The following is a 25556-nucleotide window of genomic DNA, read 5'->3' as shown; positions in this document are numbered from 1 at the left end:
CCCAAGCTGGGGTGTAGTACGCAGGCGCGGCATAGCAGTTTACACACACAGACACAGAAAGAGCGGAGGAATGATAATGGCTGGACTGAGAGGCGCCGTTGAGCAGCTCCGGGTGTTACTGACACACGCCGCCCGGCAGAGCAGGTGAGCAGGCCGACAGTGGAATGTAGGGGGGTGGCTGAGTGTTAGCATTTTTTACATATAATAGGTGTGCGGGGAATGTATAGGCGGCCCAGGGAATGTGTGGTATGATATGTGAGGAGGGGGGGAAGCTCATCCATCCTGCCCCCCCCCCGTTACTATGACAACATAGCAGTGCTCGGTGACCACCCAGCAACCCTGATGTTGTGGGGTGTGAGGCCTACTAATTACCAAGGGATTAGTGCTGCTGCATGAGCTGATTTCCAGGGAAAGTCCTAGAGATGGCTGGACACTGCTGTCATCCAATACACCCCGTGTACAGTATACGACTAACATCAGGAGAAATCCTTTCATTGGCACTGGTTGTTCTTAAGGTTCCTTCCAATGTTACTCTCCAGTTAGGACTAGCTCTATGTAATACATCCTAGTAAGTAAAGGAAATCTGTCCTGATAGTGTGTAGGCTGCCATTGTAAGAATGCTTTTTGCCTGGTTATTGGGGATCATTCAGATAGGGAATGAGGACACCTAGGATGTGCATGTGGACACAGCGGCACTCTGATCAATGGACACCTACATACTGGATCACCCACTTTGTAGAAGACCAGAAGTGCTGTTTGTAGACACAAACTTACTACGTAACAGTCCCTAATCGCCACTTGCACGAACAATCCCAGCTAGGTGTTGATTTAAGCCGCCCATAGATGACTTATTTTCTTTCATCACGTGTGGTAGGAAAGCAAATCGCTCGATTTATTGACTTGGATACAATCATGCTGCCCATGCATGGATTGAATCTGCTCAACCAGACGAATGTCTATCCTTGAATGTTTGACTTTACACAGGATTCAAATCTGGTTGGGGCTGGGTGTAAATCTGGTTCTAAACCTGGAACGCTCAGAATCTGGTGCAATCCATTTCTAAGTTCAGATTATTATTAATAATATTCAGGATTTATATAGGGCCAACAGTTTTGTGCATCGCTTTACAACATGAGGGCACAGTACACTTATGATACATATCAATACAGAAGAGATCAGAGGGCCCTGCTCGTTGGTGCTTACAATCTCAATTAAAGTGATTGTAAACCCCGTTACACCACTTTTACCTACAGGTAAGCCTATAACAGTGATGGCGAACCTTGGCACCCCAGATGTTTTGTAACTACATTTCCCATGATGCTCCACTACACAGCAGAGTGCCAGAGCATCATGGGAAATGTAGTTCCAAAACATCTGGAGTGCCCAGGTTCGCCATCACTGGCCTATAACAAGGCTTACCTGGAGGTACCTCGAATATCTCCCAAACTTGCAACATTTAGAAGAAATTCAGTATATGCGCTGCTGCTTATATCATTTGCGCATACGCACTGAAGAAACGGGAAACAGTGGTGAGCTTCGTATTTCTCTCCTTTAACAGATGTAGAAGGGGGGAGGGATGTGTTCTGTTAAAGCGGGAGTCCGCCGGGAGTTCCGCCGTTTTTTTTTTTTTTTTTTTTTTTTAAAGCCAGCAGCTACAAATACTGCAGCTGCTCACTTTTAAAATAATGACACTTACTCGCCCAGCTCGCCCGCGATGTCGGCACCCGAAGCCGATTTCTCGATCGTCTCTCGGGTGGTGCCGCCGCCATCTTGGGTATGGGAATCAGGAAGTGGAGCCTTTCGGCTTCATTTCCCGGTTCCCTACTGCGCATACGTGAGTCGCGCTGCGCAATAAGGATGGTCCCCACTGTCTCTGGGATCCGTGTGTTTCCCAGCAGGCAGCGGGGGACTTTCAGAAAGGGGTGTAGATTCTGCGGAAAGGGGCGTACCTTCTGCAGAATCTACGCCGGAAGTGGGTGTAGATACCTGTACTGTACAGGTACCTGCACCCCCTCCCCCCTGAAAGGTGCCAATTGTGGCGCCGGAGGGTGGGAGGATTCCAATGAGCGGAAGGTCCACTTTAGGGTGGACCTCCGCTTTAATAATATGCAAATTCTGATTTGGATATGTAAGTTGTAAGGGTCCCAATTATTGGTTCTTGTAGGTTTACTTGATTTCCTAAGACCCACTGTTAACAGCTGAGTCAAACACGCATAAGACGAAGAGTGTAGATCAGGCTTTCTCAACCTTTTTAACCCTAGAGGAACCCCAAAAACAATATTTATGTCTTGAACCCTTCCGAAAACCAAATCATCAGGGCTCAATAGGAACAATGCTCCTTATATTGGTGGTTAATGGGAATAATATTTCCCCCCCTAAAGACAGCTAAAAAGAAATTTGGTATGACACCAAACGCTGTTGGCTTTGCGAAGTGGTGCTGAACCTTGAACTCTGTAGACATCATCAAATAGGTGGTTCATCAGCCACAGCTCAAGAAACCCCTAGCAACCTTTGGAGGAACCCTGGTTGAGGGTGACTGGTGTAGGTCACGTCGGAAGAGTTACTGGCCATTCTCAGAAGAGACTGTATCGTGTTATTACACACACACATGGGGATAGATTTACTAAAACTGGGGAGTGCAAACTCTGGTGCAGCTCCGCATAGAAACCAATCAGCTTCCAGGTTTTAGTGTCAAAGCTGAATTGAACAACTTTAAGTTGGAAGCTGATTGGTTTCTATGCAGAGCTGCATCAGATTTTGCACTCTCCAGTTTTAGTAAATCAACTCCAATATCTGAGGATTCACTTGTATGAAAAGTTTTCATACAAGTGAATCCTCAGATATTGGAGTTGATTTACTAAAACTGGAGAGTGCAAAATCTGATGCAGCTCTGCATAGAAACCAATCAGCTTCCAACTTAAAGTTGTTCAATTCAGCTTTGACACTAAACTGGTGTGACACTTGTTCGGGATTGTGTATTACCATAGTGAAAGCGCAACTTGTGTCGTTCTGGTTGTTTGTTTTAAGCTGGGCATACATTATACAATTTTCTTTAGATTTACCTTCAACTATGTAGTGGAAGGGCCTGCCTGATTGCACACAAATTGAAAGGGTTTAGGTTTTACCTCATATTAGATGGATTTGGTATATCTAAAGGAAAATTGTGTAATGTATGGCTAGCCTTAGTCATTGTCTTTTTTTTTTTTTTAAAGCGGAGTTCTGCTTAATTTTTTTTTTTTTTTCAGCAGCTACAAATACTGCAGCTGCTGACTTTATAAAAAAAAAAAAAATCAGACACTTGCCTGTCCCAGGGTCCAGTGATGCTAGGGAATGAAGCCCTGCTCCCCCCCCCCCCATGCGGCGCCAGCATTGTAACTGTGGGTACCCAGCTGTGGCTTCACAGCCGGGCACCCACTGCTCATGCACGAGCCAAGCCACATGCTGTGACTGGCCAGGCAATCATCTGGGACCTGTGTCGCAAATAATTGCCTGGAGGCGGGAGAGGTGATCTCCCTTCTGGTGCCGCTGTGCACCGGGAGGAAGTGGGAGCAGAGACCCTCCAAAAAATGACATGCCAAATGTGGCATGTCAGGGGGTCACCTCCCTTAAAGCGAAAGTTCAATTTTTGGGTGGAACTCCGCTTTGAGTAAATGGGTCTAAAATCTGTGTTTTTTTATTGTAGCAAAGGTTAAAGTTGAACTAAAGGCAAACATTTTGTTTAGATTTGCATAGAGTGGTGAGGGTTTGTTGCTGTCTGTGTCCCAGCTAAGGAGATTCAGCCAGTCTACTACCCCACCCCCACATTCAAGGTGGATGCAGGAACCCTCCCCACTGTGCTTTTTGCATTCTAACAGCAGGTCTATTCTGGTGTCGGAATACACTGATCTGTGGTGCATCTGATTGGCTGCATGTTGTGATTGAAAACAAATTTCACTGTTTGAGAGGAGTTGATCATAAGGTTGACTTCTCCCAAATAGGTATGGCCACAGATGGATTGAAATTCAGATCCGAGCCATTTTGATTTCGATCCATCTATGGTCGGGTATTTTTTTGCAGGTAAAAAAGTGCCTTTTTATATTTTCACCTCAGGAGCCTGCAGAGCACTGCAACTGTGAGCTGCAGATTGCAGGTACATTGTCAGGCTCCTGCAGACATTGCCTACAGCAGGGATGGTGAACCTTGGCACACCAGATGTTTTGGAGCTTACATTTCCCATGATGCTCAAACTACTCTGCATGAGCATCATAGGAAATATAGTTCCAAGACACCTGGGCTGCCAAGGTTCTCCATAACTAGCCTACAGCTAAGCACCTTTGCAATTTGTTGAAAAGTATAAGCCAACTGCTGCAGTGACTGATGGGACTTGTAGTTTATTCATTCAAATTATTATTTTTATTTTTGTGACAGCAGATGAGGGGAGTACAATGCTGGTTAGGTAAATGTTGTACTCTAAATACAGGTCTAACATGTTACTAAGTGTGACGTTGGCCTTTTGGCAATTGATACACATAACATTGATTGGAAAAACCTTTTAGGGCTCGTGCACACAGGACGTTTATGCAGGGCTGTTAGAGGCCTGTTTTTTTTTTTTTTTTTTTTTTTTTTTTTCCTTCTGACGTTAAAAGCCCCTCCATGTTGGCCTATGTGGCCATGCACATATAAACTATCAGAGGCTTTGGAGGTATACGTGTTGAGGGGCAGTAGAAAAAAAACAGCATGTGCTTCCAGGAGCAGTAAAAACACGGCTAAACACATCAAGCCATGTTTAGCCACTTTTTTACATTCTAGCGTGAGTGTTTTTAATGAACGCGGGAAACGTGCAATAATGCTAATGTAAAAATGGGGGTGTTTTTAGCGCTGGCATTCTTAAAACTTCCTGTGTGCATGAGCCCTAATTCCTCAATTTGTGAAGTGCAAAAGACAGAGGGTTGATTTACGAGAACTGGAGAGTGAAAAATCTAAAGTAGCTCTGCATAGAAACCAATCAGCTTCCATTTATTTTTTTGTCAAAACTTAAACGAGCTGATTGGCTACCATGCAGATCTGCACCAGAGGGTCTAAATTTGCTGATAACTATGTGTGTGGTCAGATTGAAGGGCTATACTATATGGGTGGTTTTCTCAAGCTGTTGAGTGATTGATTTAGCACTTATCTTATTTGCAGCCAGTTGTCATTGTTGTAGCCATGTCAACTACAAACAATCCTCTTATTGTTAGATGTGGGGGAGTAATTGGTTGCACAGCTGTACATTCACTACTAAACAGGCATTTGCATTGATATAAAGCACAAATTAACAGTTACACACTAAAGGGCTTGTGTTTTCATATGATAAATAGTTGTTACAATAGAACTGTTTATCACTTGTAAATTTTGAATGCACATGAAGAGAGTTGATAGGATTAAGAGTGCACACACCCAAGTCTGCGTCTCCAACACTGTAATGTTGATGGGGGAGTCCATTACTCCTTTGCCTTTCCTGCTGAGAGATTGGGGGTTAGTTGTTACCATTTATCTCTGATGTAACTGTTTACATAACACTTAACATTTTAGGAATGCGGTGTGTGTGTAATGAGCATATCATTACAAACGTCCTGACCTAGGAAGCCCACTTACTTCCTGTGAATGTTCATGATCATTAGTTGTCATATAACTGGTTTCTACAAGTGTTTTTAGAGACATTCATGCCCTTCTAATGTATTGCCTTACCATTGTGCATTTTACCATCTGGTCGTCCCGTTATTTTTTTTTTTAACATCCCCCTGTCGTTTTAATATAATTTATTTTAACTTTTTTTTTTTTTTTTTTTTTTGTAAAAAAAGGGAAGAGGAAAGTGTCATTGTTTCCCATCTTGTCAAAAATCTTAACATTTGAGGGCTTGCTAAGTTTGTTTAGGGCTGATTCATGCCAAGCCAGACCTGTGCAGTTACAGTAATGTGCATGATTTTGCCTGTTAAAATGTTAAGGCAGCTTGTTTATTTCAGTTGGTTGCCAGTGCACCGCAATGGACCTGAAACCGACATGCATCATTTTTAGCAAAGAAGCACACCATGAGATTGTATAGTGTGTTTCTGTGGGTTGCAGCAGACTACAATGAATGTTCATTCCCCTAGTGAGTGCCCTGGGGTGCCATTAAAAAGCTTGACACAGGTTTTTGTTCCTGTGTGCTGGTGCACTGCACATAAATGTTTTAGTAACCAAGCTGGCACTGTAAACAGTTCTTCATTAAAAAAAAAAAAAAAAATTAAAAATCAGAAGCTACAAATACTGTAGCTAATGTCCTTTTTAATAATAGGACACTTACCTTACCAGGGATCCAGTGCTGTCCTCACCTGAACCTTCTTTGGCTCCAGTCACCGTGTTCTATCAGAGAGTGCCCACGCATGCACAGTACAGAAGGCCACTCCAGCTGATTTCCCCATCAGCTGGCATGACATCACCATAGTGCATGTCATAGGAGACCTTTTTATATAGAATACCATTTAATGGGCAGAATTGAAAGCTATGCAAACAGCGGAGGGAGCCCGTAGTTGTCAGATTGTGCCTTGCTGTTGCAGGGCGGGTTGTGACTGTGTTGTAACCCATCGTTCAACCTACAAAACCCGACGTTGAGCACGTTGTGCCTTGCTGGGGCAGGTTTACAATCTGACAACTATGGTCTCCCTCCGCTGTTTGCATAGGTTTCAATTCTGGTATCTCTCGTCTAAAAATGTCTCCTACAATGTGCGCATGGGCTATGGTGACGTCATGCCAGCTGATGGGGAAATCGGCTGGAGTGACTTTCTGTACTGCGCAGGTGCTTTTTGATGGCAGCGCTAATAGAACATCAGCATGTTGGATTTGGGGAAACTGGATGTCGCTGCTTGTGGCTTCATAGCTGGCTTCCCACTTTGCATGCATGAGCCATACTGCTCCTTGTGAATAGTCGCACAGCTTTCTGGGACTTGTGACATGTCCCAAAAGGCTGGAGAGGAAGGGGGGCTGAACAACTTCTACTCAGATCACCACAGAAGTAGTGGCGGGTCCTCACTCCCACAGTGATCCAAGCAAAAGTTCTGCCCCCCCCCTTCCTTCCCCCACTTCTTTGAATGAAAAGAACAGACTAATATAAGGGCTGTCTTGGGGATCTGTGCTTCTAATACATTTGATATGTTTTTTTTTTTGTCACATTTAGTAGTGTCCCCCCCCACTTATTAATATGCAAAGGTGCAGTTAGGCTGGCCCTACGTTATGTAATTTTCTTTCATTCAACCATGGGGTAAGGAAAATTGCTCAGTCCACCCATCAAGTCATTGTTTGAGGAATACCTCCCACACTGCTATTGTGTTGTGTGGAGGGGGGAAGGGGGGGCAGGGAGCCTTCCCTGCCAGCAGAATACAATGATCACGTGAAAAAAAAAACCCTCCAACAGGTTGGTTGTACTGAAGTTTATAGATGGATCAACTTCAGTACAACCAAAATGCCTATGGCTGAATTTCGCTCTGTCTAGCCAGCTTTAGAAGCTTTATGACCTTTCTGAACTACCCAATCTCAAAGATGAAATCTAGTCTTGTATCAGCCTTAGTTTGCATTGTGTGCAGATAAGATTGGTATGCTATTTGCTTTAAACTTGCTTACACTGTAGAGTTTAGTTTGCTGTGTTACAAATACTATATATGCAAACACCCATCAGTTAACCTGGCCAATTCAGACTGACCACATGATGAAAACCGGCATCAGTACAGGGACTTTAGATTTTTTTGGTAGTGCTTAACTTTTTCCATAAAAATCATTGGCTCTACCATCTTCTGAGCCTCCTACTGGTTAAACATAACACCAATTAGATTAAAGAATCAATAGTGGGGCAAACGTCTCTTGCCCATGGGCACTTGAGACCATTCAAGTGACATTCGAGCTCATATCCCTGTGCAGGTCCTGCATTCAGCTACCCGTTGACATGAATGGCTGCACTTGGGTAAACGTGAGTATAGTCTATATTTTTAGGGTTCCTACTGGCTTCAGCAAGTACATTGCCAACATATTTTGTATACTTGTTTTAAGTCTGCAGGTAGTAACATACCATTTCCATTTGTACAAAATTATATGTAATGAAGAGACTTAGCCCTTTATTGCTATCGAGGAAATGTGGGAGCTAAATTTGCCATCCAGAATGCTAGTTTACATGACTGCCACTGGGTTCTGCAATTTGAGTTCCTGACCCAGAACCAGATAAAGCTGGTACACTTGGAATGCCTGATCTGTATGCTTGTTCTGGGTCAGAGACTGGAAAACATTAAAGTTATTAGATACACATCACTGCTAGGTTGGTTCTATATTTAGAAATATAGATTATCAGTGGCAGCTTACATATTCCTGCAGTACAGGTTTCCTGAAAGTGGGAACTGTTAGCTTAGAGGGTTTTAAGGCCTGGTTCACACCTAATGTAGGTTGCAGTTTGTATATACTGGAGATATATATATATATATATATATATATATATATATATATATATATATATATATATATATATATATATATATATATATATATATATAGTAAAAAAAATTCACATTTTTGATCTATTGAAGTCTATGGAACCAGAAAATAAATATCCCTGCCCCTCTACATAAAATGCTCCAGATGTGAACTACATCCATAGGAAACCATGTTAAATGGACTGTAGTGTGTTTCTGCAAAACTGAAAGGGGTTGTCTATATTCTAAGTTAGCAATCCAGAGCCACCAGGCACGGCACAGGCCCTGAAGAAACAGAGGAATGGCCATGTCGGTCTCCTGCTTCTCCTTCATTCTTCAGTGACAGAATAAGGGCAAGAAGTTGACCAAAACTGTATTCAACTGCAGTAGAAAAATGTCAGGCTCCAAAGCTTTTTTGGCCTTACTTCTCTTATGGCTCATGGGAATGCAGTTTGCACTCCTGTGACCCATGTTCAGCCAACCACTGCCTTTGGCTCTGGATTGATCCTGACTTTACAGTTGGGATCCTTCCAATGGACCAGCAGCTGGTTTAGCCTCTCAGCAAGCTGCTGGGAGACTGAGCCAGCTGCTTCCACCTACTCTATAATCCAGCCCCTCCAGTGAGTGCTGAAGGGTCAGAAAGTCAGTGACTGACACACAGCTCTCTGCTCAGAGAAAATGGGGGGAGAACTGAGCAGTCAGCTGTGTTTGATCACTCAGTTCTCAATGCAGAGTCAGCGGGGGACAGATGCACCTAGGCAAATCCCATACATCATTTTTATCCATAGAGTATTTTCCTCTGTGGAGTTCACCCTAGAATTGGGTGCGTGATGACTTTCCACCTGTTATTGTCCTTAGATTACTTAATCATTGTCAGCCTAATGTAAAGTTGTGTGTTGATCATCTAGTTAGTGTAATAATTTGTGTCTACAAAAGAGTAGCTTTATACCTTTGCAGGAATAACTTGGTCATATAGTTGAAAACAAATGGATTTGCACATGGTGTATATAGCAGTTTTTCTGGGAACTGATTGCTGCAGTCTTATCCTGTCTTCCACATGTAACCTTCAGAAAATCACCAGCAAGGCCAACTTGTGTCAGTGAAAAGTTTTTCTAGTTTGTGTGGTGTGTGTGGATTTTTTATTTATGTATTTTTGTTTGTTTTTACAAATTCGCTTATTTTTATATTGGCTGTTATCTTTTAAAGATAGAGTATTGTAGCTCTGTTCCCATCCCTACCCATGGACTTTGTAACGGCAACAGATGTGCAGTGAGAAGAGGAGGAGGAGGAGGTGGAGGAGGAGGAGGAGGAGGATCGCCTCACCCAGAATCCATTCTGCCCCCTCTCTCCTTCACGTAGCCTCAGTCAGCTAAAGATAAATAACTTCCACTGAAGTCAGACGCTGCTTAGTTCCCCAGAAAGAGAACTGTGTGGGTTTTTTTTTTTTTTTCCCCTCTGAGTTATTTTTGATAGTTTGTGTATGATGTACAAGATGTCTAGGTAATGTTAAGTGTTACTCTTCTCCAAAGTCACGCAGTTAACCAATAGCTTTATAATATGATCATCTTCCATACTGAATATAATTTTAGGAATTGTTTATTAAATCAGACTTCAACAAAGTTAAACTGGATCTTGTTTTCCAACAGATTAGGAGCCATTTCTGTGTGTTTAAAGGATTGGTAGGCAGCAAGGTTCTGATGCAATAGAAATTAATAGGAAAAAGGTTATAACTACAAAGATGAATAAGGGCTTGTTTTAAAGCAACGGTGTCCAACTTATTGACCTTCCTGGGCCACCTTAGAAGAAGGGGAATTGTCTTGGGCCACACAATACACTAGCAATAAGGATGGCTAATGAGCAGAAAATGTTGGGCAAATCTCAAGTTAACGATTACTGATCTAGATAATTTACCCATCTAAATAATGAAACTTTATTTTATAAAAATAAAGGAGGGCTACTTAAAATTAGTGCGATATTTCACACATTGTATTTAAAATGTTTCCATTTATACATCATAACTTAAAACATTGATGCTTAACTTTTTTATTGAAATTTCTGTAAGAGCTTACAATCTAGAAGGGAGGGTCAAGCAAAAGGCAATAACTGTGAACGGATAGAGAAAATTTAAAATACAGTTGTTTGGTTTGGCTAGGATAGGCTTCTCTGAAGAGAAGGGTTTTCAGGGATCGTCTAAAAGTGAATAGAGTTGGACCGATTTGAGGTAAGGTGTTCCATAGAATTGGAGAGGCTCTGGTAAAGTCCTGGATGTGAGCATGGGAGGGGGTGTCGAGGGAGCTAGAGAGCAGGAGGTCTGGAGAGGAGCAAAGAACAATTAGGTTGCTATTTTGAGACTAGGCTAGTGATGTAGCTCGGGGCAGAGTTGTGGATGGCTTTGTAAGTAGTTAGTATTGAATTTATTAGGTGAGTGGAGGAATTGACAGAGAGGAGTAGCAGATAGAGCGATTGGTAAGGTGGATGAGTCTGGCAGCAGCATTCATGATGGATTAAAGGGGGATAGATTATGTAGAGGTAAGCCAGTGAGAAGGGAGTTGCAGTAGTTGAGGCGAGATGACCAGAGAGCGAAGTAAGAGTTTTGTGGTGTCATTGGTAACAAAAGGGGCGTATTTTGCAGATGTTGAGTTGGCAAGATTTGCATAGTTATTGGACGTGGGGTTTAAAGGAGAGTTCAGAGTCCATGACTACACCTGGGACCTTGGCATGCGGGGATGAGCTTATAGTTGTGCCCGTATGGGAGGAAAAATGTATAAGTTTGCTTTTGGATAGGTTGAGTTTGAGAAAGTGGTGCGATTATCCAGACTGATGTCTGTTAGTAAATTTAGTGATACGTGAGGAGATTGAAGGAGTGATCTGAGGGGTAGAGAAATGGATTTGGGTGTTCAGTGTAGAGATGGTATTGGAAGCCATGGGAAGCCTTCAGCTGACCCCGGGAGCAGGTGTTGACTGAAAATAAGAGGTCGAAGAACACAACCTTGGGGGGGACCCCAAAGGAGAAAGTAAGAGGAGGAAGTAGAATTGTAAAAGTAGTGCTAAGGGGATTAGTATATTTAAATTCTGACGTGTGCTTAGTCTAAGCACAGATTCACGTTAAGTGCCTGTGCACGCTACATGTTTGTGTGATGCAGTGCAATTTATTCTGAATGATACCCCAAACATGTATGGTGCGTTGGGCAGTCCATTCACATTAATGGGGTGTCTTTACACAACAATGTTAACACGTGTGTTTACACTGCAGTGATGTGAATGGCTATTTGTGTCTTTGCATCATGCAAAAATGACCTCGGGGACATTGATCATTTTTCTCCATTCTTTTTAGAACTGACAAATGGAGTCGGAAGGGCCTTTGGCCATAGTCTCTGGGATGTTTTAATGCTTTGCATGTAATGGGATACAAGACATTCTAGTGTTAGAATGACGTATGCAGTCTGCATTTCCTCTTTCACTTCTTGTGAATAGGTTAGTGTAACAAGTGTAAGGCGAGCTGAGCTGCTTCATCAGTTTCTGGCGTCTCGTTTTTAGGAATGTTTTTATTGCTTTTCTAGCGACCTTCAACAGGACAGAGTGGGGGAGGGGACAACTATTTTGTTGTAACAGTGATCCCCTTTCTTTGCTTTCACGTCTTTTGGTTTCATAGGCCTGCTAAGTACACCATGGCTTCTTTCAACAGTTATTGTAATACAAATTCCAACAATAGTGTTGGTGTTTATTTTTTTTTACTTTTATTTATAAATTGTTTTTAGTGTTGGTGTTTTAAATAGTTATTAAAATGAATATTACCGGATGAATGCTGTGATTTCTGTGAGGAAACCGTGTAAAGGGAGGGATGTTGGTGTAAGTTTTGGAGGGGTGAGGCTGAGGGAGGACTCGGCATGGTGGTGTACCCCCTTGAAAATCTATATAGCCAAGGTTTGTAGACCCCTGATCATACAAACGCAGCCCTTTTTACTCGACCAGTGGGTTGAACAAAAAAATGAACCAGTTTCCCCACATTTGATGTGGATGCGGAAATCCATCCTGCTGAGTTAATCACTTCCCCACTGTCAGAACACGCTGATCAGTGCTGCTTCAGCAGGTACCAGCCAACTTTCAGTATGTATACCTCTGTCTTGCAGAAGCCAGATTAACGACCAGCTTTTGTCACATGGTAATTCTGGAAAAACCTTCCTTTCATTATAATGGCTGCAGTGCCAATCTGTAGCCTGCTGTCTGAACAAAAGAAGCTCCATGTGTATACTCTGCTTTAATTAAATGAACTTACTGGACATCTCATCCCAAAACTATGGGCATGGCATTGCTTCCTGTACGTACATGTCAGAATAGGCTGGCTCATCTTTCACTGAAGTGACCTTAGATGGATCTAAATTCTTCCAGTTCAGCAAGGGCTGGTTGAATTTAGATCTATGGCTGTTCCTGAGAATTAATATAAAGGACTTCTCTTGAACCGGCTTGTGGTGAAAAATGTAGCTGCAATCGGTGCTGCAGCACTAGTCAGTGTATTTTGACTGATGGGGGGAGGGGCAGACTCAATACAATGACACAGGGCGGTGGATTTTACCATCCACCAGGAACAAGATGGCATGCCATCACAAACCGCGTGCAATGTTTTAGCCAGCCTGGGCTCAACTTCAGTTTGATGGCATCTGTAACTTGGGTCTAATTGCACAAAGATTTGTAGCCTACATGAAAAGAAACAACTCATTTGGTGTCCTCTGTCTACAAGAAGATTACAACATGTACTGACACCACTAAATGTACTCATTGCAAGATGGTTCCTTGCTAGGACATTTTGAGGTCAAAGTTCCCGATTCAATTTGTCAAAAATCTGTCAATGTAGCTCCTTATAACCATGACTTTTAAATGGGCACCAAACATCAGGTTGTGTGTCATCCTTGTGTGCTATTACAGATTGCAGTAAAACCAAGGAAAATGCACATTCATTGTAAACATAATTCTTTAGACAAAAAAGTCTCACTTGGTCTTTGTCTCAGTAAACTCATAAAAGCTTCCCATTTGTTCATAGACTTAATATAGCTTTTAAAATTGAGGCATTTTATCGTCCAATCTTTGCATAATTCTAGAACTGTTGTCTCATTATATCTAATATAATGTGAGTAGGGCTTAATATAATTCTCCCATCATGACCAGCAGTATCTAGAAAAGTGGCCCAATAGTTTACAGCAAAATGGGGAAGAAAATGTAATTCTTATTTACAGGATTCAGTTGGCACCAAAAGTTTACAATGTAATGATAAATGAGTACATGAAAAATATACAGAGGTTACACTGCAGGCAGAACAAATTCTTGTTTGACCTTTTTATTAAATTGGGAAGAGGTTACTGATGAGGTGAAAAAAGCATCTGTATTAATTTTTCAGATTTTTCATGTATTTCCTGAACCCTTTGAGTGCACAACTGCCCTGCAGGATTTGTCAGTCAAAAATTGGGATGAAGAAATTTTGGTAATTGGGAATTTTTTATAAATGATACCTTTTCACTAAATGACCAGTGTGTATTCTCATTGGTGTTACCAATATCTTTCTAGTACAGAGTGGGTAGACTTCCCACAGGTTTGCAGCAACAATGGCAGAAGGCTGAGTAGAATAAGTGCAAGCTACGCTGGGGACGTACCGTGACATTCTTGCAAAACTCAGTTCTCGCTTGAAAGGCAATCAGTCTGGCTATACAGCAGGCTGAACAAAAAACTGGACCGATTAACCCCCCCCCCCCCATGTCCATTGTATTCTGAGTGGGATTCCCCTTCCGTCACAGTACACTGATCACTGCAGTCATTGTCTGTAAGCGTTTGGACAAATGAAATCTTTTCAGCAGGACTGTTCACAAGAAGTTGGTTGATCATGACTTCTCATAACAGGAACAGCTGAAGGTGGATTGACATTTGGGTGGCTCCTGCTGAACCCACTGAATTTTGATCCATTTATGGCTAGCTTTAGGCTGCTTGATGTCCCTAGCTTTGATTTTCATTTAAAAGTACAGACCAGTAAACTTTTTTTTTTTTTTTTTTCTTTTTCTCTCTTCTCTCATTTCAGGAGTTGTGTAAGCGCATACAGTGCAGCTCCTCAGCAGAGAAATGTTGGGGACCAGACCACTGTGGGTGATGGCACTGTGGATGATAGATCCTACGCTGTGAGGACACTAGAGCGGAGAGCAATGAAGCTGGAGGAGCAAGTGCGAGATCTAACAGTGAGTTTTATGCTAGTCTTTTTTGCAAGTGTAGCGATGTTGCTGATAACTATATGTTGGTCATTTGCACAAATTACCGTATTTATCGGCGTATAACATGCACATTCATTTTAAGAGGCAAGTTTCAGGAAAAAACTAAAATTTTTGTATTGGCATATAACACGCACACGCTATTTGCACCTGATTTTCATGGTGAAAAAGTGAGTGTTATACTCCAATAAATACAGTACCTACTTCACCTAATGTGAAATGTATTGTGGCACAAAAGGGGCAGTACTGAATTAAGGATGTCCGCTTTTTAGAATTGGAACTTTTTTTTTCTGTAACTTAGACGATTTCTGTCACAAATATGTTTAACGAAATTGTAAAGTTCCCTTCCTTATTTGCTGTAGAGGCAGAGTTTCTTTAAATGAAGAGGCACCTGCTGTATTTTATGCTTCAGGGCCCATTCACACCAGAATGCTGTGCGGGAAAACCCATGTTCCATGGATTTCTCACACTGCTTTGAAAACGGGCTGCAGTTGCAATTTGCAGCTAGTGTCAATGACACCCCAAAAGTGGGCCGCAAACAGCGTTTGCCTGCACCAAATCACATGTTACAGAAGTATCACGTGATCCGGTTACAGTGGGCTTTTTTTTTAATTTATTTAAATTAGTGCATGCAATTTTAGTGCGGTCGAGAGGTCCTGAGGTGGGACTCACACTTTGTTGTGGTGCCATTTATTTTGAATGGCATCCAAAGCACTAAGGCAGCACGTTAACTTGTAACATAATGCATGTTCGTGCATGTGCTTTACTGTAGCTCTAACTAGGTTAATACGGTATCTAAAGTTTAGAAGAGGATCGGGATTGCTCAGTTCAAAACCATTGTACAGAGCAGGTAAGTTGAATGCCCAACATAGAATTCGGCCTACTCGCTCCTGAGCCACCTGTGTGTGTCCATAGGCATAGTGGGGGGGGGGGGGCGACGAACAGAGATCCTGGATCTAGGCTTTATCTGAGATAAAGGGACCTACTTAATATTTGCTGTTTTAACCAGTTCAGCTCTTTGGGCGTACCATGTACATCCAAAGAGTGAACCTTTGATCACAGGCTGATGGTAGCCATCAGCTTGTGAGGGGTTTTGTAGAGCCGGCGACCTTCAAGGTGAAGGTGATACGGTAGCTTCATATCTGCCCACTGCTTTCACAAATGTCATTTTCCGTGGTGCCTGGCTTAACTCATGCTTACCGATGCCAAGGAACACCTGCCAACACTGGGAGAGACTGCAGTGAGACCGAGGCAAATCCATGCCTCGATCTTGCATGCAAACAATGAAACTGGAAGTGATGTCTCCTTCTGGTTTCATATGCACGATTTCCTGACCTGTACAGACACATCTAACCAAGCCGGACTGTGTTTGGTTAGATGGTATGAAGGGGTGGGGGAGACATTGGGGTCTGTCTCAAAAAGAGTACTCGTCACCTGCCCAATGCTAATGTATTGGGGTTTATTAACCCCTTGTTATGGCAAGTACATAAAAAAAAAACTGACAAAACCACCAATGCCCCATCACATACATGTGACGTATCACTGCAAACATTGGTGTGGGAACAATAATTCTAGCACAAGAGCTGCTAGTTGACTCTAAATTAGTAAACTGCAACAGCTTTTAAAAAGTGACCTATTGTGATTTTTGGGCGCAAACAATTTTAAAACCTGAAATGATGGTCATCTATTCGATGCAACCTCATCTTTTATATTTTAACCAAAAATGGGCATTTATAAAGGCGTGGTTTTGCACTAAAATTAATTTCCCGGGGAAAAAAAATAAATTGCTTTTTAATAAACAGTTGTGCAAATATGTGAAACAAAAATTTGCCATCATCACCTTTTTTTTATTCTACAGGGCTTCCCCCTTTTAGAAAATATATATGTGACAAAGAAAAAAAAATTGTTTAAGGGTTATATAACCTGAAGCTTGGATTAATATATACTTTAATTTGTCTCTTTTGTTTGTTAGGAACGTTACCAGAAGGCACTAAGTGATTCTGAAATCGTCAGGAAAAAGACTCAGAAGTTTGTAGAGGATGCCAAATTATTTGGTAAGATATCTGAGCCAAATGGCATTTGGCTGTTTAACTAAAAATAAAGAAAAACTTAAAGCGTAATTGCCCTGGCTTCTGTCCTGACTGAACTTTCATTGATTGTCTATTCTGTTATACACAGATGTACGTGTGAATCTTTAGGCAAAGCTGGATGTAGTTCAGGGAATAAGGGTTACTTTCCCTTGAGGTTAGGGTTAATGCATAGAAACAATGGTTCTGTATTCAGTGTTCTACCAGAGTTTTGTAAGTTCTGGCTTTATTATTTTCTGTAGTACACTGGAGCCTGTGAACTGAGTGAGTGTCTCTCCTAAATTGTCTTTGTTTTTTATAGGGGATTCTAGGACAAGATGCATTTTTTTTTTTAAATCTGTACGTCTCCACATACTAATGAGACCTACAGTAATTTGCATCTTTTATTAGGGCCATTAACACTCGGGAAAGCATCATTACAATGTAATTCATCTTATTGGGTGCTTTTTTTTTCTTTTTTTTTTTTTTTAAATCGTGACTGGGACATTATGGCAGACACATCTGACAGTTTTGACACATTTTTTGGGACCATTCGCATTTATACAGCGATTAGTGCGATTAAAAAATGTATTGCTAACTGTAAATGTGACTGGCAGTGAAGGGGTTAACAGTAGGTGGCACTGTAGGGGTAAAGTTTGTCCTAGGGAGTGAGTCTAACTTGGGGGGGAGCTACGTGTGATGCATCACTGATCACCACTCCTGATTACATGGAGTTGTGATCAGTAGACATGTGCACACTGAAATATTTTCTTTCGGAATTTTCGTTTTCGTCCGAACAATAAATGTATTTCCTCCTGAGTTGTTGTTGTGGTGTGTGTGTGTGTGTCTGTGTGTGTGTGTTTTTTATTTTATTTGTGTTTGTTTTTTTTTTTTTTTTTCATAAAAAAAATGCATTTGTCCAAAATAATTAAGGTCAAATCTTTCATTGAAGGCTTATGGTGTCTGTTGAATGTTCTAAGAAGATTCGACGGAGCAGGTAAACTGTACGACGCCGCAATTGTACATTTCCGGTCGAATGTTCCACCTACAAGCTATAGTAGAATTCTAATGTTTTATGACACTAGTAGTAATTATGTTTATTACTAGTCAACCAACATTTAGAATTCTTCTATAGCCTATGGGTGGAGCGTTTGACCATAAATGTTCACTCACTGTGACTGCTTAGTCGAATCTTCATGACGAATCTTTTCTGTCGCATAATCTTGGACTAATAGTTAGGTCAGGCACATTTGACCTTTTTTTTTTTTTTTCCCCCCCGTTATCTAATGTCCAATCTCTTCTCTCTGTTGAGTAATCTTGGACTAATAGAGCTAAGGTTAAGCACGTTCGACCACGGGTTCAATGGACACAGATCGCTATTGTCAGTGTCCTGTCAAATCTCCTATCTATATCGAACTGTTGTCCAAACGAAAATGAAGCATTTGTTTGTCGGATCTTTCGTATTCTGCACGTTTATTATCGTTTGTTAAAACAATAACGAAATTACCTGAGATTCTGACAAAAATGCATTCGGAAGAAAACAAATGCACATGTCTAGTGATCAGTGACAGTGTCACTAGGCGAAACGTGGAAATGTTTGTTTACATTAGCATTTCCCCCTTTCTTCTCTGGACGTAGCATCTGTGGGACCTGCGATCCTACTCAAGGAGCTTGTGGTGGCACGCACACGATGGCACAGTGATAAATTCAAAGGGACATACAGGTCCAATGACAATGTTAAAGAGGGTAGAGAGGGAATCTTCCTAATGTGGGCACAGACCCCTATAAAAACCCTCTTCACTCTGCCACTAAAAGCAAACTTTTTTTTTTTTTTTTTTTTTTTTTTTGGATACTTTAGGTAATTCAAGTCGTGCATTTTAAAATTGTAACTGTGAGACTTGGTTCACGCAAGTACGATTTCTGATGTGACTTGAGAAAACATGACAAGGAAAATGGCGTTCTGTTCAATGGTGCCGAGTCACATCAATGCAACTGTGTGGTGGGATTATGAAAAGTTCCTGTGTAACTTTGGTGTGATTTGGCTCCATAGAATATGCTAACATCTAAAGCCTCAAGACTGGTTGACCATTTTGGATCCTCACATGCCTCTGTTAAAAAAAGAAACACCCAACACAAATGAACTTCTAGATTTCACGCAAATTGACATTTGTGTCCATTCACACCTAGCTGGTCTGTTGCTGTGCATTTATTTTGCATTACATTAAGGCAGCCCATGTATTTGAATAGGCTGCCAACACCCCACAACAGACTGTTAACTGGACGTGTGCCAATATTATAATTTTTTATTTTTTTAAATGCAGTGCACCACAACACTCGGCAATCTGTGACTACACATTGCGGTAAAGAAGTGTTGTGCCCTATAGCAGACCTTAACAGTAAGGTCCTAGAAATCAACCTGATGAAAAATGTGTACTCCCTTATTGCCTACGTCAGGCTTTGGTATGACTGTCAGTCTCCACCCCCTCACCTACCCTGTCCATGGCAAGGGAGTCGCTTTTGTCACAAATGCACTTGTCTGCTAGTATCTGTGATTCCACAGCTCCAGCTAGAGGAAAACAGTCTGCATCTGGAATTAGGCATTTAAAATGGGTGTTCATTGTCATTTGTAACACATTAACAAAAAAAGAGGTGTTTGTTTTTATGTGGATATCTTACGGGCATAAGAAATTTTGGTTTGTAGAACAGATTCGGCTTTTCTTTACGTTCCTTTTTCCCAGTTTTCATATAGTGGTTTTAGACCCGATGCACAGTTGCCCTGAGTGGAACTATCCCAAAAAAATGGTTTTAGTGCTGACTTTTTTTTTTTCCCCTTGTAGGCATCCAGAGCTTCTGTCGTGATCTGGTGGAGGTGGCTGATATCCTGGAGGATGCCACTGAGCAAGCCACCAAGGATGGAATAAAGGACTTGTCTGATATCTTATCTACGATTGATGGGAAACTGCAGAGCGTATTGATTAAGCATGGACTACATAAAATGACACCAGTGGGAGGCAACTATGACCCTTATGACCATGAAATCGTTTGTCATGTTCCTGCTGAGGGAAGAAGACCTGGAAGTGTAGCAACTGTATCACTGGATGGGTACAAGCTGCATGGCCGTACCATTCGTCACGCTCATGTTGGTATAGCAGTGGAGACACACGAGTGACAAATGCTGAATGAAGAGTCCCCTTTTATGTTCTTCTGAAAATCCCCCTTATTTATTGTATTTTGTTTTGAATATAGACTGTTAATCTGTACTGTCCCAGGGAATGTAAAGCCTTTTCTCATCCAGGTTCGCCACCTCGGGTACTTATCTCGTGGAATGCCTTATTGATGCCTTCTTATGCGCTAGCTATTTCCTGGGATTGAGGGATTGTCTTGCATTTTAATTTTTTTTTTTTTTTTTTTTTTTATATTTATTTTAGTCTATTGCTTAGAAGGCAGAAATGTTAAATATATATATATGCTATGCTGTAAATGTATTTATAGCCTCTAGAATGTTATTTCTGATGTCTCTAGGGGATAGAGAGATTTACCAGAAAAAACAGAATTTCTATTTTGTCCTATATAACTGGCAATTTAGGCCGCCTGTGATAATTTCTCCCCCCCCCCCCCCCCCCTCCCCCCTATTTGAATATATGACAATATATCTGTCTTTACCAGAGAGGAATATGGTGAACCTATAAGAGAATTTGTCTTGGCAACCAAAAGTGATTTTTTATATATATATATAATTTTAGATGCATTTTAGAATCTGTTTACCTATGAACTGACCTCCTAAGAGAACTTTTAATGGGAATATGTCATCTGCAAAGCTGGTCTGAAATGAAAAACCTTGTTTTGGGTGGATGCTGGCAAGTTCAGTTTCCCACTAGCTTTATAGGGCTGGTTTCCTCTAGATGAGTAGTGTCTGTACCTACTATTGTGTTGTGCTAGAAATGTCCTGCATGTTACATTTGGGTATGTTGACCTGACGTTTACTCCTTCTTCTTTTTTTTTTTTTTTGTTCTTTTAAATGTACATTCTATGGCAGCATCAGTACCGTAACAGGGTTGTCCAGGGCAAAGATCCAGATTAACACCCCCCCCCCCCCCAAACTATTTAATGCATGCCATGGAATTGGTGTACCACCCTGTGTCCAATTTTGGTTCACTGCGCCCAGGGCAACTTCCCCCTCCCTGGCCCTGGGCAGCATACATAGCCCAACACCTTTACCCATGCTTTCTTGGGGAAGCAAGCCCTTGAATATCCTGGGTTACCCCAGCTCTTACACTGTGGCCATTTCATATCTCACCTGACTCTCTGGCAGTAGGGAATCCTCACAGCCTGGCTTACACCATTGTTTGGCATAAACCAAAAGACAATTCTGTAAAATTTGTTTGCTTGGGGGTATTCTTCCTGCTGAGTTACCAATGTGTTTTTAGAGTCAGTGGGTGGTTGAACCTACCAGAGTCAAACCAAAACAAAGGTATTAATTTTGGATAGACTTGCCCCTTTATGGTCAAATCAGTCAGCAGTAGACCTTCTACTGAATGCTCAAGTCATATGGTAATGTGTTTGGTTAAATTCTGTTATCAGATATTATGCCTGTGGTCTTACAAACCTGCTTTGCATTTGATGACCGCTAGAAAAAACGGATGCAGAGCTGCTTCCCGAGCCAAAGTATACGGTAAATAGATTCTAGACCAATTCCTTTTCTTTGCCAACTAAGCAAGGGTTTATTTATATATTAGCAAATTTTGTTTTGCATGATAAATTCTTGTATATATTCGAATAGAAATACTCTTGTACCGTTTGAAGAATTTTGGTTATCAAATTCCCTATTTCTGTGCAGCATTATCTTCTAGAAATTACCTATTTTACTCTTCTACATGTTGCCAGAAGTGTACAGTATTTGCTGTAAAACACTGCGATTGACATGGTTGTTAGAATTTGCTTGCATATTAGAGCACTGTCTAGTGTTTGAAGCATCTGATTGAAGTGGTTGTAAAACAAAATTTTTGTTTTGGTAAACTAAAAGGGTATGCGTATCTGCTTTCCTTTCTTGTGTGTGCTGCCATAGCACATGGCTAGCTATGGGGGCACATGTGCAGGTGTGCTCCCGAGCTGGGCTGTGTACGTCCATAGACGCACACAGTGTATGGCTTGGACATTCCCCCAGCTCCCTGCACAGGATTTGACTGACAGCCAAAAGGGGTTTAGAAGTGGTGAAGCTTTTTTTTTTTTTTTTTTTTTTTTAACTTAATGCAGGGAATGCATTAAAGTAAAAAACATTTTAGAACCACTTTAAGTACAGGCACAGATTATATTCATCCATTAACTATTGTACTGTTAATGTATTGGGAGAACAGTTTATATGTCGGGCCTGGCCAGTATTTATCGCAAGTGCTCTGACATGGCCGTTCCCATATCCTAGCTGAAACCTGATGGAGTCTGTGTATACTTTTTTAAATATAAAAACAAAACGTCCATTTAGTGGGATGTTTACATATGGCTAAATGTGAATCAAATGCTCATTGCTATTATACACCAGAATCTTCCATTTCATCCATGCATATCGGAATTGCTGCTGAATCTAATCTTTGGCAGCTAAAATGGATTTTACAATGATTTAAACATTAGATTTAAGATTAACTGTTTCCACAGTTACTTTTTGATGCAAAGTATTTCTATCTAATGTCAGATTTGACCATGTATTTTCCATAATGGCCTAGGGTTTCATCCCTCTTTTACAGTATACATCTTTTAGCTTTGTTTTTGCTCTTTATTGCACTGTAATAATTACTTTGCAACAATTGCAGGAAAACCTCTTGCTGTGTAGCAGCAGCCTGAGCCATATAATTGCTTTCCATTTACATTTCTGGATAGGACTGACTGCAAAAATATCTGTGCTGTTATTCCTGCTGTTCAAAATACTGCAGCCTGCCTGTGTAAGGGTTTATATCCTGTATAAATGTCAGGCTTGCTTCCATGAAGACTCCGGTGTTCACAGGTGATAAAAGATTCTGGCGGTGGGCCTGTGTGAACATATATTAGGGCTGGAATTGCTTATCAGAATGTTGGTTAGGCTCCTTTCACACTTATGTGATTTGTCATGTGACTTTGGACATCAGTCACATGACAAGTTGTACCCTATTTAATGGCACCTGTTCAAATTGGTGCGGCTTAGAAAAGGTGCCTGTGCACTACTTTTGGTGTTGCTTTTGATGCGACTTGGAGCCTTTTGAATGTAAGGTTGAATCAGTCGCTCTTTCACTGAAAATCGTGTGACTTCGGAGAAGTGCTAATGTGAATGGAGCCTAAATCTCAATTCTCTAAAGGAAATAGTGGTAATTTCAGAGTGCTTGGGCCTAACCTGGTTAAGCAGGGAATAAAATAGCGTCTGTAGTTATTTGATGACCATGGGCTTTTCTCTCCACTGTCATTTTAATTAAAAAAGCTGCATTGCATGGGCAGCCAGCCTAATGCTTCTAGTGCGTAGTGCAGACAAGGCAAAGGACAGCTGAGCAAAATGGGATATATTAAAGTCCCTCTGTGTACAAATTACTACTAAACCTTTACCTTTTGTAAATGTATACACTTATATTGACAGCCAGCACCTGTAAAAATCATGTGTTTTGTTGGTAACAGACTCCCCAATAGAGCACTATGATGCTTGGATGTCAAATTTGTGTCGTAGCACATTGCATCAACAAATAGTGCCGCTTTATTCATTTTTGCAATAAGGACTTGCTCAAAGTGATTTTAATGCATACAAAAGTGGGAATGGCCCTAATAAACCTTGGGCCAGCTGACCTTCATCTTAGCTCCTGTAAATATCCCACACTAACCAACTCTTACCAGTAGGTGATCACCTCCACCAGGCTTCAGTCTACACTGGCTGTTGTGGTTCTGTGGTCATCTTTACTGAGCCAGCTGGCTGTGGGGAACTGTTCATGATTGTCATTTTTCTCCAGAGGCATATTGAAGAGGCCATCACTATGCAATTAGAATGGCTTTTCTATTGGCGCCTATAGAGAGAGTCCACACATCTGCAGATCTGCCAATGTAGGGAGGTGCAGGAGGTTACTGGTTGGCCTGATGCAGCAGTATGTAATGACAAGGATAGAGAAGGGGGGCAATTTTAAAGTTTTCAATGTAATACCATTGTAACAAAGAACATTGATTTTAATACAACAGTATAATATCCATTTAACGTTGCCCTAATTGCTAATGCTGAATGCCCTTAAACATCCTCCAGCCAAATCGAAATTGTTAATCTTTGAGGGAATCTTATTGAAGTTCACCATGCTTCTATTTACCAACAATTGTAAACTTTTACAGGTGCATTCTGGGAGTATATCATGCCCAAATGAGTATTATGCCTTGTATGTTTTAGATTTTTAGTGTCTACCTCTAAAGCATGGTGGCTTGCTGTGTTTCACACAAGTTAACAGAGATCCTCTGAAGGAATACCAGGTATTTCCATTCAGCCAATTAGATTTCGGTTTTTTTTTTTTTTAAATGGCTGTGATTGTGTATAGGGAAAATGGGAATCTGATGACAAGCCTGCTACATGCAGGCAGTTTTTTGCTCAATAACCTAGCAGGCTGAACAAAAAAAACAAAAACTGAGGTCACTACCAACTATGCAAAGTTAGTACAGCAACATCACCACTGAGCTGGTGTTCTGGCAGGGGGAACCCCCCCCCCCAATCGGTCAGCACCTGCAGCCATTGGGCCACTGCAAGCACCTGGATCGGCTGCTGGCTTTCCAGCATACCCGATCGTCGCCAGGAGCCAGACAGGCTGCTGTACACACTGGCTGAATGTCGGCTGGTTCAAAAGAAACCAGTTTATATTCAGCCTGTCTGTACCAGCTTTAAGGCCAATGAACATCTGTTCCTTCAAACATGTGATGAGGTTAAGAGTGCAGCACAGCTTTAGACTCCTGGTAGTAAATATTGTCAATAAAAAAGCATGCCATGTTTTCCTGTTTGTTAATATAATGCTATGTATTTTGTGTGTTGATTTTGATTTATGTTTATAATTGTTTTTGGAAGGGGTGTAAGAATATAAGGGGATATCTAGACCAGCGTTTCATGCTGATGAAGTCCTTTTTCACATCTCCCAGACATACTTTGTTCTGTATATCGGTCACATGTACTGTATTTCCTTATTGGTGTGCCACATACACTTATCTACCTCCTGTAAATAACAATAGCTTTTCTGTTAATCTGATGACCCTGCTTGTATATGAAAGTACAAGGATTGTTGGCAATCTGAGTCCTATAAATCTGGAATTCCTCTTGTAAAGGTTACCTGGGGACATGTGACCTTTCTTCTGGGAAAAGGGTATCTGAGCATGAAATCAGCCTTTATTCAAGGGCACAATTTTTTTTCAGAGATTTGAGTTTTAATAAATGTCTTTTTTTTTTAATGCAAACTTGAAGTTGTCTTTATTTATAAGTATGTGTGTACACACACACACACACACACACACACACACACACACACACACACACACACACACACACACATATTCTGTCAGATGTAGAGGTACAGAGGGACATTATCTTGGATAGCATTTGGGGACCTATTCCAGCTACTGCAGGGACAATCTAAGAAATTGCCAGTCCACTCGTTAACAGGCATAGTCCACTAGAAGGGTTTTCAGGGTATTATCCCTAGAATATGGAGCCTCTTGACAAGGAATTATACACTTTAGTTAAAAATAGTGTAAGGAGGGAACCAAAAAGTTAATAGAATTTAGGGGTGATGCCACCTGGGCTCTTACCAGATGGGGTGGCA

The 25556-nt window shown here is 41.3% G+C and overlaps 1 protein-coding gene across 1 annotated transcript; it reads left to right on the top strand.

The window, feature by feature from the left end:
* GRPEL2 (GrpE like 2, mitochondrial) lies at nt 1-25191 on the top strand. The gene is made up of 4 exons (XM_077472728.1): nt 1-144; nt 14515-14668; nt 16671-16752; nt 19602-25191. Exons 1-4 carry the CDS (start codon nt 71-73, stop codon nt 19931-19933), a joined length of 642 nt encoding a protein of 213 aa, XP_077328854.1. The 5' UTR covers nt 1-70; the 3' UTR covers nt 19934-25191.
* The last annotated feature ends 365 nt before the right edge of the window (nt 25192-25556 follow it).

This window comes from Lithobates pipiens, unplaced genomic scaffold (genome assembly GCF_037356315.1).
Source record: "Lithobates pipiens isolate NorthernLeopardFrog02 unplaced genomic scaffold, aLitPip1_a1.2 Scaffold_8, whole genome shotgun sequence".
NCBI classification, from domain to species: domain Eukaryota; kingdom Metazoa; phylum Chordata; class Amphibia; order Anura; family Ranidae; genus Lithobates; species Lithobates pipiens.
Note: the sequence above shows the minus strand (reverse complement) of the source record. Positions and strands in the feature narration are given on the sequence as shown.